Source organism: Engraulis encrasicolus, chromosome 21 (genome assembly GCF_034702125.1).
Source record: "Engraulis encrasicolus isolate BLACKSEA-1 chromosome 21, IST_EnEncr_1.0, whole genome shotgun sequence".
Lineage (NCBI taxonomy): Eukaryota > Metazoa > Chordata > Actinopteri > Clupeiformes > Engraulidae > Engraulis > Engraulis encrasicolus.
In genome coordinates this window covers 11,761,244-11,776,130 of record NC_085877.1, presented here as the reverse complement: position 1 = coordinate 11,776,130, position 14,887 = coordinate 11,761,244, and the positions used below count along the sequence as shown (strand labels likewise).

General features: G+C 43.6%; 1 protein-coding gene across 1 annotated transcript in view; it reads right to left on the bottom strand.

The window, feature by feature from the left end:
- oxct1a (3-oxoacid CoA transferase 1a) overlaps positions 1–14,887 on the bottom strand; it is an 88,983-nt gene extending 74,096 nt beyond the window's left edge. Inside the window, exons 1-6 of the mRNA XM_063187641.1 lie at positions 14,665–14,887; positions 13,486–13,594; positions 12,375–12,465; positions 7,242–7,377; positions 4,521–4,670; positions 2,007–2,113 (exon numbers count right to left, since the gene is read on the bottom strand). Coding sequence (XP_063043711.1) covers positions 2,007–2,113; positions 4,521–4,670; positions 7,242–7,377; positions 12,375–12,465; positions 13,486–13,594; positions 14,665–14,769 — 698 coding nt within the window. The 5' untranslated portion in view covers positions 14,770–14,887. The remainder of the gene's footprint in view (positions 1–2,006; positions 2,114–4,520; positions 4,671–7,241; positions 7,378–12,374; positions 12,466–13,485; positions 13,595–14,664) is intronic.

Below are 14,887 nucleotides of genomic sequence, written 5' to 3'. Positions count from 1 at the left end.
CCATAGTAATGCGGCAATAAACTGGAGGAAGAGTAACTGTTCTCATTTCAGACCACAAGACATTTGGTATTGCTGTAATCAGTTTCAATCTCACGTAGTCTACATAATGCTTCATAAGACAAGAAAGATGGTCTGCAATCAGACTTAAGGGGATTCAAACAAAATTGAATTATTAATAAATGTCAACAAGAGATTAATAAACACACGGCCTACAGTATTAATCATTGCAAAACACAGATCACAAACTGGCAAAGATATTCATTTAACATTTTATGTATTAAAACACTGATAACACCATCCTCATGACAGGTGGCTTTCGTACCTGGCATTGGAAAATGACCAGACAAAAATTTGGACAGCTGAGAGATTTGTTTCTCGAGTAGCATGAAGTCACCCGACTTCAAAACAGAATTCACCATTTATTCACTGTTACTGTTTTCAGTACTGTAACTGTTGATGGACAAGAACATTGCCGGTGCCCGTGCCCGCACCAGTTAGGTTCGGAACTAAAGTGCTTACCTGCGAACCAACCGTGTTCATACCGGGCTCGTAGAGAAACACCAAGTATTTTTCAGTTCACATTGCAAAACAAATGTTCAGTTTCTGAACTAGACTTGCGCCATGAACACGCCGGCCGCTTCAAGATTAGGTGCGGTAACAGGCACCGGCACGGTTCTCTGTTGGCCTGAACGCACCCTTGCGAGAACACCTGTCTACTTATTTAAAATGCACACCTATGGTAGGTGCTGCGGCGCATTTAAGGCTACGGAGGAGGTCAGCTTGCATTATGTTGTGACATTTCTTGCTCTTCATACAAGAAGTAAATGCTATGTGACAAGATATTAACCATATTCATACAGCAGTGGTCTTGCTTTTCACTTCAGGTCACGTCGTGGTTAATTATCTACTAGCATAGCTAAGAAACTGGCACACCATCCTCTTTGGCGGGGAAATCTCTCAACCAAAAATACATGGATTAGGTAAGGTCTACTTTCACATCTGCAAAAGATCCACAACAGGGTTCATTTGGTCTGGACTGAGTCCGACCTTTCAAGCTCAGTCTCTATTCGCTTGTTTGGTCCAGACCAGAGTTCGGAAGTTTTTATTCAGATCATCCCAAAAGATCAGAACCAACAGAGATTTAGGTTGCTTGGTCCAGAACAAACAAGGTAGGTGTGAATACTACCTAAGGCAAGTCCTAGTCAGCGGTTTCACATATTCATATACATGAATGAAAGCAAACTAACTTTATTACAAGGACCGCCATTGCTTCAACCTCACGGTAAAAACAAAACCACTACAAAGTTAACACAACTCAGTAACTAACTTTCTGAAACGGCCCTCGTGATTTAAAAGGGAACTTTAATTGTGCTCATTTTTCTTCCAAAGTCTCATCAAGGTCTCTAATTAAACATTTCATTATCTGCACTGAAAGATTTATCAGCTGGGACGATTTACAACACAGTGTTTAAGTACACAAAACGCAGGGCTTTTTTGCCCACTGCATGCAGGCTTTTCTACAATCACCTTGTGGAAAAAAGTGAGATTCCCTTTCAAGTCTTGGCAGCGTATTATGGAAACATCACGGGACGATAACGCACGCACGCACGCACGCACGCACGCACGCACGCACGCACACACGCACACACGCACACACGCACACACACACACACACACGACATGTGCTGTGAAATGACCCAGACGTGACTTGTAAATATTGGCACTGCGGTAATGTCAACACCCCACCTTCGCCTGCAGGTCTGTTAATTGGTGCAGGGTAATCTGACAAGACGACAGGCAGGGGCGGGGCTATGGGGTCGGGAGGGCTTGAGCAGGGCCCCTGGGCCCAGGGCCCTCCAGTATGGGGCTCCGAAGTCTACACCCCTTCCAGACGGTTCATGGGGCCAGATGAAGTGGGCCCTATCAATGTTCTCCTCTGTGGTCCTATGTGTATTTGTTCTGCCACTGAGATAAGGTAATGAGACGAGAGAAAGGTGGCTGGTTACCTGAAGATAATGTTGCCGGCGCGGTCAGCTTTCCAGGCCTTAACCAGTGCATAGTCGCCCGTGATGGACTTCTCCATGACGTAATGCCTGCCATTGAATTCCCGGACCTGAGGTCACACACGAAGACAAGAAAGGGAGAAACATGCTCATTCATCAATTCACAGCAAACACATCAGGAAGCAAAAGAAATGGCTGTTGTGTTTTGGTCCATCTTGCGATTGATCATCAATGTGCTATACTTTTATACCCCATAAAAGCAGCTGAAAATTCTTTAACCTCGCTTTGCTTTACAGAAGAAAAAAAAACTATATAAAAACTATTAAAGAAGCACTAGGTAGGATGACAGCGAGGTGCCCGTGCCATGCCTGTCTCAAAATCTACACCGTAATGAAAAAATTAGTGGTGGGCCGTTATCGGCGTTAACGTGCTGCGATAATGTGAGACTCTTATCGCGCGACAAAGAAAATATCGCACGTTAATCTATTCTCAAAATATAGGTTTGGAGTTTGGGTATGCACGTCACCATGGCATTTAATTGACAGACGCGTTCAGACTGCGCTCCAGTCGTTTCTCCTCTCCACCTGTTGCTTCAGCAGACCTACTAAATATGAAGTGTTTGCATGCTGAAAACATTAATCCCTCTGCCGTGGTAGGTGTTGTTTGAGTGCTTTTTCATAAGTGGTAGACTAAAGAGACGTTATTGTTTGAGGTGAAGCATAGAGAGACATTATTGTGTGTGAGTAGGCTACCAGCCCGACATAGCCTACATTTCCTCACGCATTGCATGGAACACATTGCCTAAACAACTTCCAGAAATCTTGCCTGTGCCATAATTGCAAAACATTCCGTGTGTGATATGCATTTTGAAGATTGTCAAACTGAAACTGTCAATATCTACTCTCACTGAATGTTTGTGTTGCAATCGCGCACATTTGCGACTCAGTGGGATATGCTCATGTCAAACGGTAATAATCCTCGCGGTTGTCGCGCTTGATTTTTTTTTTTTGCAAACTGAATTCATTTCGAGTTGTAACTGCTCTGGCGTTCTAACTCTGAAAACTGTCAGGTTTAGGCCAAACCGCCGTGTGCCAGTGCTGCAGGTTCTAGATAGCCAGTAGCCTGGCTCTGCTGAGGGCTGCTATGCCCTGCTATGCCCTACCCCTCTCTTAAAGGAGCCGCTACTCTTTTTACTAGTCAGTGGCAGATTCTCTCTCTCTCTCTCTCTCTCTCTCTCTCTCTCTCTCTCTCTCTCTCTCTCTCTCTCTCTCTCTCTCTCTCTCTCTCTCTCTCTCTCTCTCTCTCTCTCTCTCTCTCTCAGAAACGCTGAATTGTTGAGGTAATTTTGCTTAAATAGCCTAAATGTTTGATAGATTTATCTGTATTTGCCTCAACAACTTATAGTGCTGTTCATTTTGAAATTTCAGTATTTTATAACTGTAAATACTTCCTAACATATTGGACACACTTTACACATATTGCAGTGATTTTTTTCATCAGCAAGTATCAACATAACCATTTTTTGAAGATGAGATGCATTTTGGAAAAAAAAAAGATGAGACCTGGTCTAATGCGCCATCTGTCTTAAGAAACCCCAGGGTTTTTTTTCCGGCATTATTTCGCTAGCGTGCCTATTCTGAATGAGCCATTTTGATATAGATTAATCTAGATTAATCTAGATTAATTTCATAATTACAGTGAGATTAATCTAGATTAAAAAATTTTATCTATGCCCACCCCTAGAAAAAATGCTGTTCAAATAAACTTGCTGTTTTTCATCCCGGAATGCCAGCAGTGTTTCAAATGAGAAGTGTTTCTCACGACACTCGTTCGGTCCAACGCTGTCAAAAGTTGCATGTGGGGTTTTCTGACAGCGGACCGTGGAAGTGATCACAAGAGCCATCGTTCACTTACAAAAGACTCGAACAAGCGTCGGCTGACTCGGGACCGTGATTAATTAAACTTTTAATCCTGCCTGGAGTCCCTTTAAGGCAGTATTTCCCAACCTTTTTTGTCTTGTGTACCCCCTAAGCCTTTTTGTCCTAAGATGAGTACCCCTCACTCATGCTCTATATGCCAATGTGACTATTCCCCATGTATTTGATAATTTTTCCACGTACCCCCTGCAGTGTGCTCGCGTACCCCTAGTGGTACCCGTACCCCTGGTTGGGAAACACTGCTTTAAGGAACGCAAGTAAATAAAGCACTAAAAATTTCAAACAGATATCGTCACTCAACTCGGCCATCCCTCTCTGTTCATTAAACAGTTGGGCAGTTAAAAAAACAATAAAAAACACCAGCACCACTACGGGTACATGCTGGCTTACACCTGCATACCGTTATGGAGCAAAATTCACATAACACATGGCACATGACATCTTTTTCCATGCTCGTAAGTAACACATGATAGTTTTAGGTGTGGACGGTGAGAACATGTCCATATCACATTTATGTCCACAGTACACCACTTTCCAAAACAAACCTCCTCCACTGTGTGTGCGTGTATGTGCCAGTCACCTCTCTCTTGTCGCTGGCGATGGCAATGGTGCCGTCTGTGTTATACTTGATGGGGGAGCCTCCTTCCTGGATCAGCGTTCCATAGCCCGTCGCCGTGAAGAAGGCCGGAATGCCAGCACCTCCCGCTCGGATCCTCTCGGCCAGAGTTCCCTATGGAGGAAAAGAAAAGTGGTAGTATTTTTTCCCATATCGCCCACCCCTAGTTATCCCTATTTAAGACAAAATAGTATTAAAAAAGATCAATACATTTTAGACTGTGACATGATAAGTGTATAAGTGTATCTGTATGCCACGCAAAATAAATAATGTGTGTGTGTGTGTGTGTGTGTGTGTGTGTGTGTGTGTGTGTGTGTGTGTGTGTGTGTGTCACATACATGACCTGTGACCTGTCTCTAGCAAGTACCTGTCAGTGACAGATAACCTTTGACCTTAGGCTAACAAGTACCTGCAGAATGAGCACCACCTCAGCTCTCCTGACAGCTACAGTTATGCAGTAATAGTCTTCATATTTGGTAGTTTGGTCCAAAGAAAATAAATAAAATGTGTGTGTGGCTTACAGATCTGTGGACGGGCCACAAGTTTAACAAAATCCTCCTCAGTGAAGGCTATAGTAGAGATTCTTAACCTTTTTGACGATGAGGCCCATTTTTTTCGTTGCAGAGTGGCCCGGGGCCCATCTAATATTGCCCATGCCCATACACATTATATATATATAGGCCTATATAAAAAAATACTTAATAATAATAGCAACAATAATATATTATATATATATATATATAGATATATAGTTTTTTATTATTATTATTATTGTGTGTGTGAAAAATAATTAAATCCTGTTTAAAAAAATAGTAAGCTTATTAATGCATTTTGTGATGGAAAAAAATCGAGCAAATTGCGTTAGTTCTGGCAGACCACGTAGTCAACGCGCCCATCGCTTATTGGCTGTCACCGACCCAACCCATACAGATGTCCACAAATGATCTGCACCTCGGTTAATTAGCTGCTGCTTGCAATTGGATGCTGGCATTTGGGGCGCCTCTTTTAAACTACCAGATTTTGTGTTGCTGCCACTGCTCTTTTTGCTGCTCGCTTTGCTCCCACCACCTCCCCTGCTCCACCAAATGGTCATTGCTAAACAATGTCATATTGTTGTCATTGTTGCTTGCTCTGTTCTAGGGGGTATGTTGCCTCTCCAGCTAAATGGAAGGCACTCCACCTGAGGATGCTGCTGTTCCCTGTCTTGGCTTCCATGGAGCTCATGGAAAAGCTGGGAACTTCCTCCGAACAGAGCCATACCGCCAAATACAAATTACTTGCATTCAGAAATAAAGCCTCTGAAATGTATCTCTGTTTTCCGTCCCGAGTGGTTCTGACAGAACTGTATTAATTGAGCTCACTCTTTTATGTTCAGTGATACACAATCCACTCAGAGTGCATCAGGCCGTTCATACATTTGAATGCCTCTGACATTTGTGACAGGCAGCTCCGTTTGCGATTTGTGATGAATCTGCTGATTCAAGACGCTTTTACTTAGTGATGTGCGGATGCGACGCGAGAACAGAAACTCCTCATGGAAGGGAAAGCGGAAAGCTTTGTTGCCAATGTCATGCAAAATTATTTAAATACATGTATTTTGTCGGACACAAGGATAACGGTTTTGATTTGTCAGTTAACAGAACCGGTTGGTAATTTCTCATTCTCCATTCGTGTACTGCTTAGTGTATTGCCGTCTTGTCTTTGATGTCTCCCACTACTAAAAAGCAGCGGTGCGTGGTCTAGCTGCGCTAGAGTTAAAAGACACATGCTGTCTTCAGCATCTTTATTTGATAATGTAAAGTTGCACGGCCCTGCACGGCCCTCAAGTGCGAGGTTGAAACTTTTCCGCGGCCCTTGAGTTTCTGATCACGGCCCAGCTTTGGGGCCGAGGCCCTATGGTTAAGAATCCCTGGGCTATAGCATACTTTAGCCTATTGATGAGAAGATCCTTTCAGTACTGTTTCAGTCTACATGATTAATGTCTATCTGTCAATCCAAATGTGTGTGTGTGTGTGTGTTTCAGTGACAGATAGCCTTTGACCTTAGGCTAAAGGGCAGGTTATGCTTCCAACTTGCGCCACAGAGTGAGCTTGTCGCAGCCATGATGCAGTTAATTTTGGTTTATGCCCTGTTTTGAAGCACGGTCTGCGCGATGTCATTCCACGCTGAAACTGCCTTCAATACAAAGAGTAAACTAGACGTGTCGGTTGTTTTTTAGCATCACAGACTCGACGAGAATGAAAATGAAACATTAAATCTTTATATCACGTGCATGTTTGATCGCACTGGCAGCCACAGTGGTAGTTTGGAACAAAGAAGTGGCTCATTTGTCGAGGACGAAGCGGAATGTTTCCTCGACCTCGGAACCACTGTTCAACTGTCCAAATAACTTCAGCGTCGTTTACTTATTTAATGAAGAGCTCACAGTCCGTAGACTGACGAAGGTTAGAACAAGGAAGTAGCGCTTGTTCTCGACTCGAGGACAGAGCAGGCTGGTCGAGAGGACCAATCAGAGACCTATTTTCGCCCTTTCACGCCGTCGCTCCCTGCGTCGAGACACAATTGTGGGGAGGTGCCCCAGAGTACCTGCGTGATGGGGGGGGCTTCACTACGTTAACTGCGCGGCTCACTGCATTACGACGCAGGGACGCTGGACTGGAGGCATAAACCACCCTTAACAAGTACCTGCGGTGTGAGCTCCACTTCCAGCTCTCCTGAGAGGTACTGCCTCTCAAACTCCACATTCTCTCCTACATAGGAGGAGATCATACGCTTGATCTGCTTGGTCCGGAGAAGCAGCCCCAGGCCAAAGTCGTCCACCCTGAAGAGAGAAAAAAAACACACACACACACACACACACACACACACACACACACACACACGATTACTTTTATTTGGACCCAAGAGACAACTATAAAAAAATCCAACTTAGGTCAGCCATATCAAAGTCAGTCCTTTTCCCTACATTAATGCTGGCAGTTACAACAACGGGTGCGGCGGCTAGATGTTTCTGGGTGCGTGCAGGTAACCCTGATGCATTCCAGCGTGACCATGTTACGTGCAACCATGTTAACACACACGCGCATAAGAGACAGCCAAGTCAGCCGAAGGCAAAAAAGAAAACACAAATCAAATCCAAAGAAAGTCAACTCTACTCAAGCACAGTCAATCAAACTCAACTGGCTGTGCTGAAAACACACAAGTACACAGCCATTCAGTCAGGCAGTCAGTCAGTCAGCTGGTTTGCCTTCATTCTTCAGCTGCATGTTTGCCATGTAGTTGCAATGCCCTTTTACAAAGTCACATGAGGTAGGCAGCATGTGTGGATGCAATGCAGACAAGGAAGGTGTGAAGGGCGTACAGAACCAGACTGGGAATTTTACTCAGCAATGTTATGTTATGCCACTTTCAGGGTAAGACGTTAAACAGTGATACTTTACAGACATGCATTTGCAATGCAAATCCAACAAGTTAAGGCGGCAAGCTTTTTTTTTTTGCCTTGACAAAACACAGATGGGACTGAAGCCGCAGGGATTCAGCCACAGTGGTCAGGATGGTTACATAATCAACACACCACAACAGAACTCACTAAGAGCATGTGGTTTTACAAAACTTGTGACTTGACAGTCTATAAAAGCATCTCTATAAAACACAAACCTTTTAAAGGTTTTATGTAGTGTTTAGTAGGTGCATTTGATTATTCCTTTATTCTCCAATGAACTCCATTCTCCTTCTGTGTCTCTGACACGCACGCACGCACGCACGCACGCACGCACGCACGCACGCACGCACGCACGCACGCGCACACGCGCACACGCGCACACGCGCACACACGCACACACGCACACACGCACACACGCACGCACGCACACACACACACACACACACCGACTCCCTCCCTTGTCCTTTCTGCCAGTATCTCAGCAACCGCCGCCTACTTGCCCAGACACTCCGTAGGCATCCAAGGTCACCTCAGGTCTCCCACCTCCAGCTGCTACCAAAACAATCAAGACCACGTGCAAGCACAATCTCTCTTCCTCAGGCCCTCCATCACTCGCCCAGTCTGAGGTTAGAGGATTTTAAAACGTTACCGCCTCTGAACGTCTCCTTCAGATGCGTCAATCTGAACTTTTGCAATTTTGTGCTTTTTGCATTTTGTCAGAATAGAGGCAGGCGATGAGGAAATGTGCATCCTGGTGTTGGGCTTTCTTTAGCCAGAGGTTTCAAAAGTAAAAGAAAGAAACACTGCTTCCAACACAGGCAACTTATCGGAGTAAGCCAGTAGGCCTGTCTACTTGTCTTACAATCAGCTGGTTCTGCACTGGTTGGATCAAGTCTATGGTAGATTCTTGGTTTTCCGTGTGCTTCAGTAACAACACAGTCTATCTACCTCAGTAGGTACAGAGGACTAACTGGTTTAACAGCTATGTAATATCATGTACTAGTGTTGTACTTTTGAATTTACTTTTACTGTAAGACAGTCTCTGCTTTTAACAGTCCTCTCCCAACCTCCCAATCTTCCTTTCTCCATCTCTACTTCTCACTCAGCCTGAGGTTAAAAGAGTTTTAACCCTGAAAGACACAACCCCTGTTATAAATTTGCTCTTACCAGAATAGCAATGATACAGTCGTAATGCATTACTACAGGCCATGTGCACCGTTTTCCATTTTATGCTTATTGTCACAGCTTAACCAGTACCAGAAAACCAGGCCTCTCTAAACCACTGAATCTCAGATGGAGAGCCAAATCTGAAACACGAATCAGAACTTGCGCCCTGATATTGTGCTTTTATGACTTTCTCTGATTCATTGAATCTCAGGAACTGAAGCCAATCAGAAACTGTCCAGTCAGACAGGCAGAGAGACAGACAGACATCTGTCACACAGCACTGATGAGTCATTCAGTGACCCAAGGAAACCAGCTACCAGTACATGGAATGGCATGTCAAATGGCATATCTACTTATATGCTCCAACTCAAGTAAATTACAACACTTTGAGCGTCACCATTCCTGAACTTCTCCCTCTGCTTCCGATATACCTACATCCATCCATCTAAAAAAAAAGATTGAATGAATGGCTGGTGAGCGGTCAGTCAGCCAACACTAATGCCGGTCATTCATTAGCCAGCGAAGCTCGCCCGAGTGGAAACGAGTTACTTATAAACTCATACACAGTAGCCACGGGCGGCCGCCAACTTTCCCCACTCGATTGTGTTTGCACATCACAGCTACCTTAATGCAGCCACGTGTGGCACCCTTCCAGCCCAATTAGAGGCGCCTTTTATTGTGTGTGTGTGTGTGTGTGTGTGTGTGTGTGTGTGTGTGTGTGTGTGTGTGTGTGTGTGTGTGTGTGTGTGTGTGTGTGTGTGTGTGTGTGTGTGTGTGCTCCAGGTTATGGGCTGGTTCACTCCACTTATCACGTTAACACGTCTTGGCATCCCTTTTTTTAACAGCCTTTTGTCAGGAAATTGCACGTGTGGTGGGTGAGAAGGGCAATACTTTCAGGAAAGGAAATCAACTAAAATGCACACATAAAAGCCTGCAATTAAGTGTGTCATGCAGTGAATTGTTTTCACTTTTTAATTTAATTCATCAAGGTGCTTTTTGATAAATATAAAAACTTTTTTAGAGCATCAATGAAACTCCTTACATAACCTGGTAGCAAGTCCATTTCAAATACAAAGGAATTCACATCCATCTGCAAAAGATAATGTGGTATACTGTACATGAAATGATAACACATGTTCAGTACAGAGTGTCCACTGGGTTCTTGAGCTCAGTTTACTGTAAAGCTCACGGGATGCTGTTAGCTACGCCCTATTGAGTTAGCTATGAATGGTCCCGCACTGCACTGCACTGCACTGCACTGCACTGCACTGCTGGCTGGGGTTAGGGTTTCATGTTACAGTTTGCACAAAGACTGCGTCTGAAGAGACTACTTTGAGGACCTAGTGAGAACAGCATTCCTTTCAAACAGCTGTGAAAGAATGGCGGGAGAAGTATCCAAGTTACATAATAAGACAACAATACTAACAATCTCCTTCCACGTGGGATGCTCAAAAAGCCGACTTGATTTATCAGTTGTTCTTAATCAATAATAATGCCAGTGAAGTTTCATGTAGAGAGAGTGACTGAGTCTAGGTAGATGTACTACTGTATTTTGGGAGAAACAAACACAATGTATGTGCAGCCAGTAAGCTGTGAGGAACTCCTCATGCACACACAAAAGCATATTTCGTATGCTTGCCTATTTCTATGCATATATTCTATGCCTTGTTTGTGTGGAAACACTGTGAACTGCAATGACTACAACCTTTGTAAAAACCTGAAGTTGCTGTCAACACTTTGAACTGATAGTACCCATAAAAGGGAAGCAATTGTCTGCAATGACACTTGGGGTAGGGCCAACGGAGATCTTCAGTCTGAAAGATAATAGGACCATTTGGGAGAGGTCACCAGGTTCTTCCCACACTAAAATTACACGTTACATAACCACCTCCAAAAAAAACGGAGATGGCTGTAACTCCAGAGGAAGCGTCTCAGTCATCCTTCAAAAATATAAATTAAAAAAAATATCATCTTCAATCAAACAAATAAGCTATTTAATAAAAACATCCAAAAGTAGCAACTGCGTCATTCTTCACCCTGATCATTGCCTGTATTCACAACAAGCCAATTACAACACACTTTACTTTGTCTGCCCACGGCTTGCTCCCTCTGTCTGAGCTCATGGTTTATGTGTGCTTGCGTGTGCCTCTTCTGATTGGAAACTTTGTCTGTTTGGCTGTGTCATATTCCGTCTTGGCTAGGACTCCCTTGGAGAATAGATTTTTATATCTCAGTGGGACCTTCATGGTAAAATAAAGGTCAAATTTAAAAAAAAAACCTTGGTCTTATCATGGCCTCATTTGTAAATCGCTTTGGATAAAAGTGCTACATTATAATGCAATGTAATTACAACAAAAGGCACAAGTAGGGGAACTATCCAACTGTCGCCAGACTTGATCAACGTGGTCACAGGGGGGTGGGCGAGACCTGGCGTGACGCCAACAAAGGCTCAGGGCTATTTATAGGGACGGCTCCACATGACAGATTCCTTCCTAAACACACACACACACACACACACACACACACACACACACACACACACACACACACACACACACACACACACACACACACACACACACACACACACACACACACACACACACACTACTAAGAACTGGACATGGACTGAAGTCTGGACCTAGGCCGACTTGCAGGCATAAGCCACACAAATCTGCAGACGACAACGATGATAGAGAGAGAGAGAGAGAGAGAGAGAGAGAGAGAGAGAGAGAGAGAGAGAGAGAGAGAGAGAGAGAGAGAGAGAGAGAGTAATAACTAGGTTGTTACACATTCAGGGCGAGTGAATTGCTTATCAAAGGACCAAAATAGATGTCCAGACTCCAGACAGCAAAAAAATTAAAGGTAGCCTAGAATGACCTCCACCTACATTGAAAGGGATGAGTCATGGTCATACGCACCATCTATTAGTAGCTAAACGTTAAAACAAAGAACACAAAAGCAAAGTCTATAGGTCTACTACGCAGCTACTGTGTTACTTTGAGAGTCGAGTGGTCTTACTCTTTGTTGTTCAATGCATCCAAGTGTACAAAGCATGCTGCGTCATGCCCTGCTCACTCAACAGTAGATCAAGTTTCGCTCCCGTCACGTTTCTACAGTACGTACAAGTGCAACACACACACACACACACACACACACACACACACACACACACACACACACACACACACACACACATTAACACCTACCCGGCATTATTACTGACAGCTGTGAGGCCCTTGACACCCGTCTTCAGTAGACTGTTGATCAGGTTCTCCGGAATACCACACAGTCCAAAGCCTGGAGGGGCAACACATAAAAAAGGTTAGAACAGACGTGGGCAAACTCAGGCCCGGGGGCCACATGCGGCCCGCAGGGCCATTTCATGCTCCCGCCAGAGCCTTTACAAGAAAGACAACTTTTAAATCTAAATTCATTCAGTCATACTCAACAATGTTAAAATGGCTAAAAACACCTGTTTTGGCCATTTAAGATTAGCCAAGTACAAAGGATTCATCTTAATACATTTCATTGCAGTTATGTCTGTGCAATGCACAATTAGAAATACAATTAATGTTAGCATACACTCAGAGCCGTATATATAAACGGCTCTGCATACACTATTTCTTATTATTGATACCCGGGACAGTTGTCCGCTGACATCTGGCCCTTTGTCCAATATTATAAACCCAATGCGGCCCTTGGGCCAAAATAATTGCCCATCCCTGGGTTAGAACCACCTTAACTCTGTGAAAGTGACATTCAAAAACAAACAAATCAAAAAACAACTCTCTTGCTTGAACAACAAATGCATTGCATGCAAAAAAATCTTGTTTTACTGAAGACTACATAAAAAACACGATGACAAATTCAATCAATAAATCAAACGTATTTATGTTGCACATTATCATGTTCACCATTCAATGTACATAGGAAAATAAGTGAAAGAGAGGGAGAAATATGGATAATGGCTATTAACTAAACCTAAACCTAAACCTAAACCTAAACCAAACCTGCAAGTTCATCAAAAGCAGATGAAAATAAAGTTGCTAGCCACTGTTGGGGAAGCTGTAATTTCAACAGAAAGCTGGTTGCAGCATTTGACAGCATAACAGCTAAAATGCCATTTACATTTTTTTAGATACATTTTATTAGTAGCCAACGGTACGTAGATTTTAGATTTCACCTTGAGATGAACAACATCTGCCAGAAAGGTGCACTGGTGGGTGCAAGATGGTGTGGTGTTTGCACAAATGTGCACATTTTAAATACTTGCTGTGTACATGTCAACACAGGAGCAAGAGGGCAAAACTGGCTTACCGCCAACAAGCAGCGTGGCTCCATCAGGGATGTCATTCACTGCATCTAAGGCATTGGAGCAGAACCTGGAATCTCTATGGCTGGACGTGGAGAAGTAGCACCCACAAGCCTATGAAGGACAGATATGGTCACAATAAACATGCATGCTCATGAATAAATAATAATACAATACCAATATTCTCATTGCCTGAGGAAGATGTCAGGAGTGGATAATTATATGGTAAAAAAATGGTAATGAATAGTAATTACATTGGCAACTAAACAGTGATTAAAAAAACGTTTTCATTCAGTGTACAAACTATCTGACACCAATGTTCACCTTTAAACCACAATGCAAACTGAAGGTGTACAGTAGCCTGCAAATGTGGCAAAGTTAAGGGAAATGCACACAATTTGTGGTAACATGGACTGAGCACCACTTCGTGTACACTATCAGACTAAATCTGGAAGGAACCGAACGTGTTTTATATAACCCTCAGATAAACAATCAGCCCATTCAGTGGCCACTGACTAACAGACAGCAAAAGTTATTAACTACTTTCGTGGCTTTACTGCTGGTCAGATCCATATTTTACTATCATCACAATAAGAAGGGTATCTAAACGTTTTAACTTTACTTTTTCACATGGCTTTGCTTTCAGTTCACTCGCAAACGCTGCAACAGCTCACCGCACCACCGGTGAAACTCGAGACATGGAGCACAGCCTGCTATGTGTGCTGCAGGCAGCATGGTAGAGAAAAGTTTCCATGCTGCACTTGGTCACCGACTTGCGTGTTCTTGGTAAAATATATGCATAATTTCAGAGCTTTCCATCGACTGCCTAACACTGTAAAGACATTTGGTTTCATGGCACAACACCCGGTCGCCATTCTTTCAAGAATTAAAGCTAACGTGAGATAACTTTCAAATAAGCAGGTAATTAGCCGACCTTGTCAAATGAGTGCGTGGTGGTACAATATGTTATATCCGCCAAAGACACGGCTAGCTACTAGATTGCTTATTAATCCTATTTGTGTGTCATGTTTGAGAGCCATTTGACTTTTCATAAATACCCTCTGTGGCCTCGTGCATCAGTATTTGAGGACAACCTAGCTATGGGTTTGGCCATTGTGTGACCTAAACGACATCGTAGCTCATTGCTCGAAGCTCAACGTTGAAAACTCAACATAAATACTGACCTTCAGGCTGATCTGGCTTGCTAGATTTACGTTCAGTCTGGATGCACCTGATACATTTCTGAAGATTAATCTCTCGGCTCGGGACAACACTTTGAGGGCCGCCATATTTAAAAAGTACGGCGTTATTGTTGTGATGATGGAGTCTGGTCTCGTCGCTAGAAATCGTATTCTACCTCCCGCACAGTGCACAGCACAGGCAGCAGAGCTTCTGCTTGTCAATTGG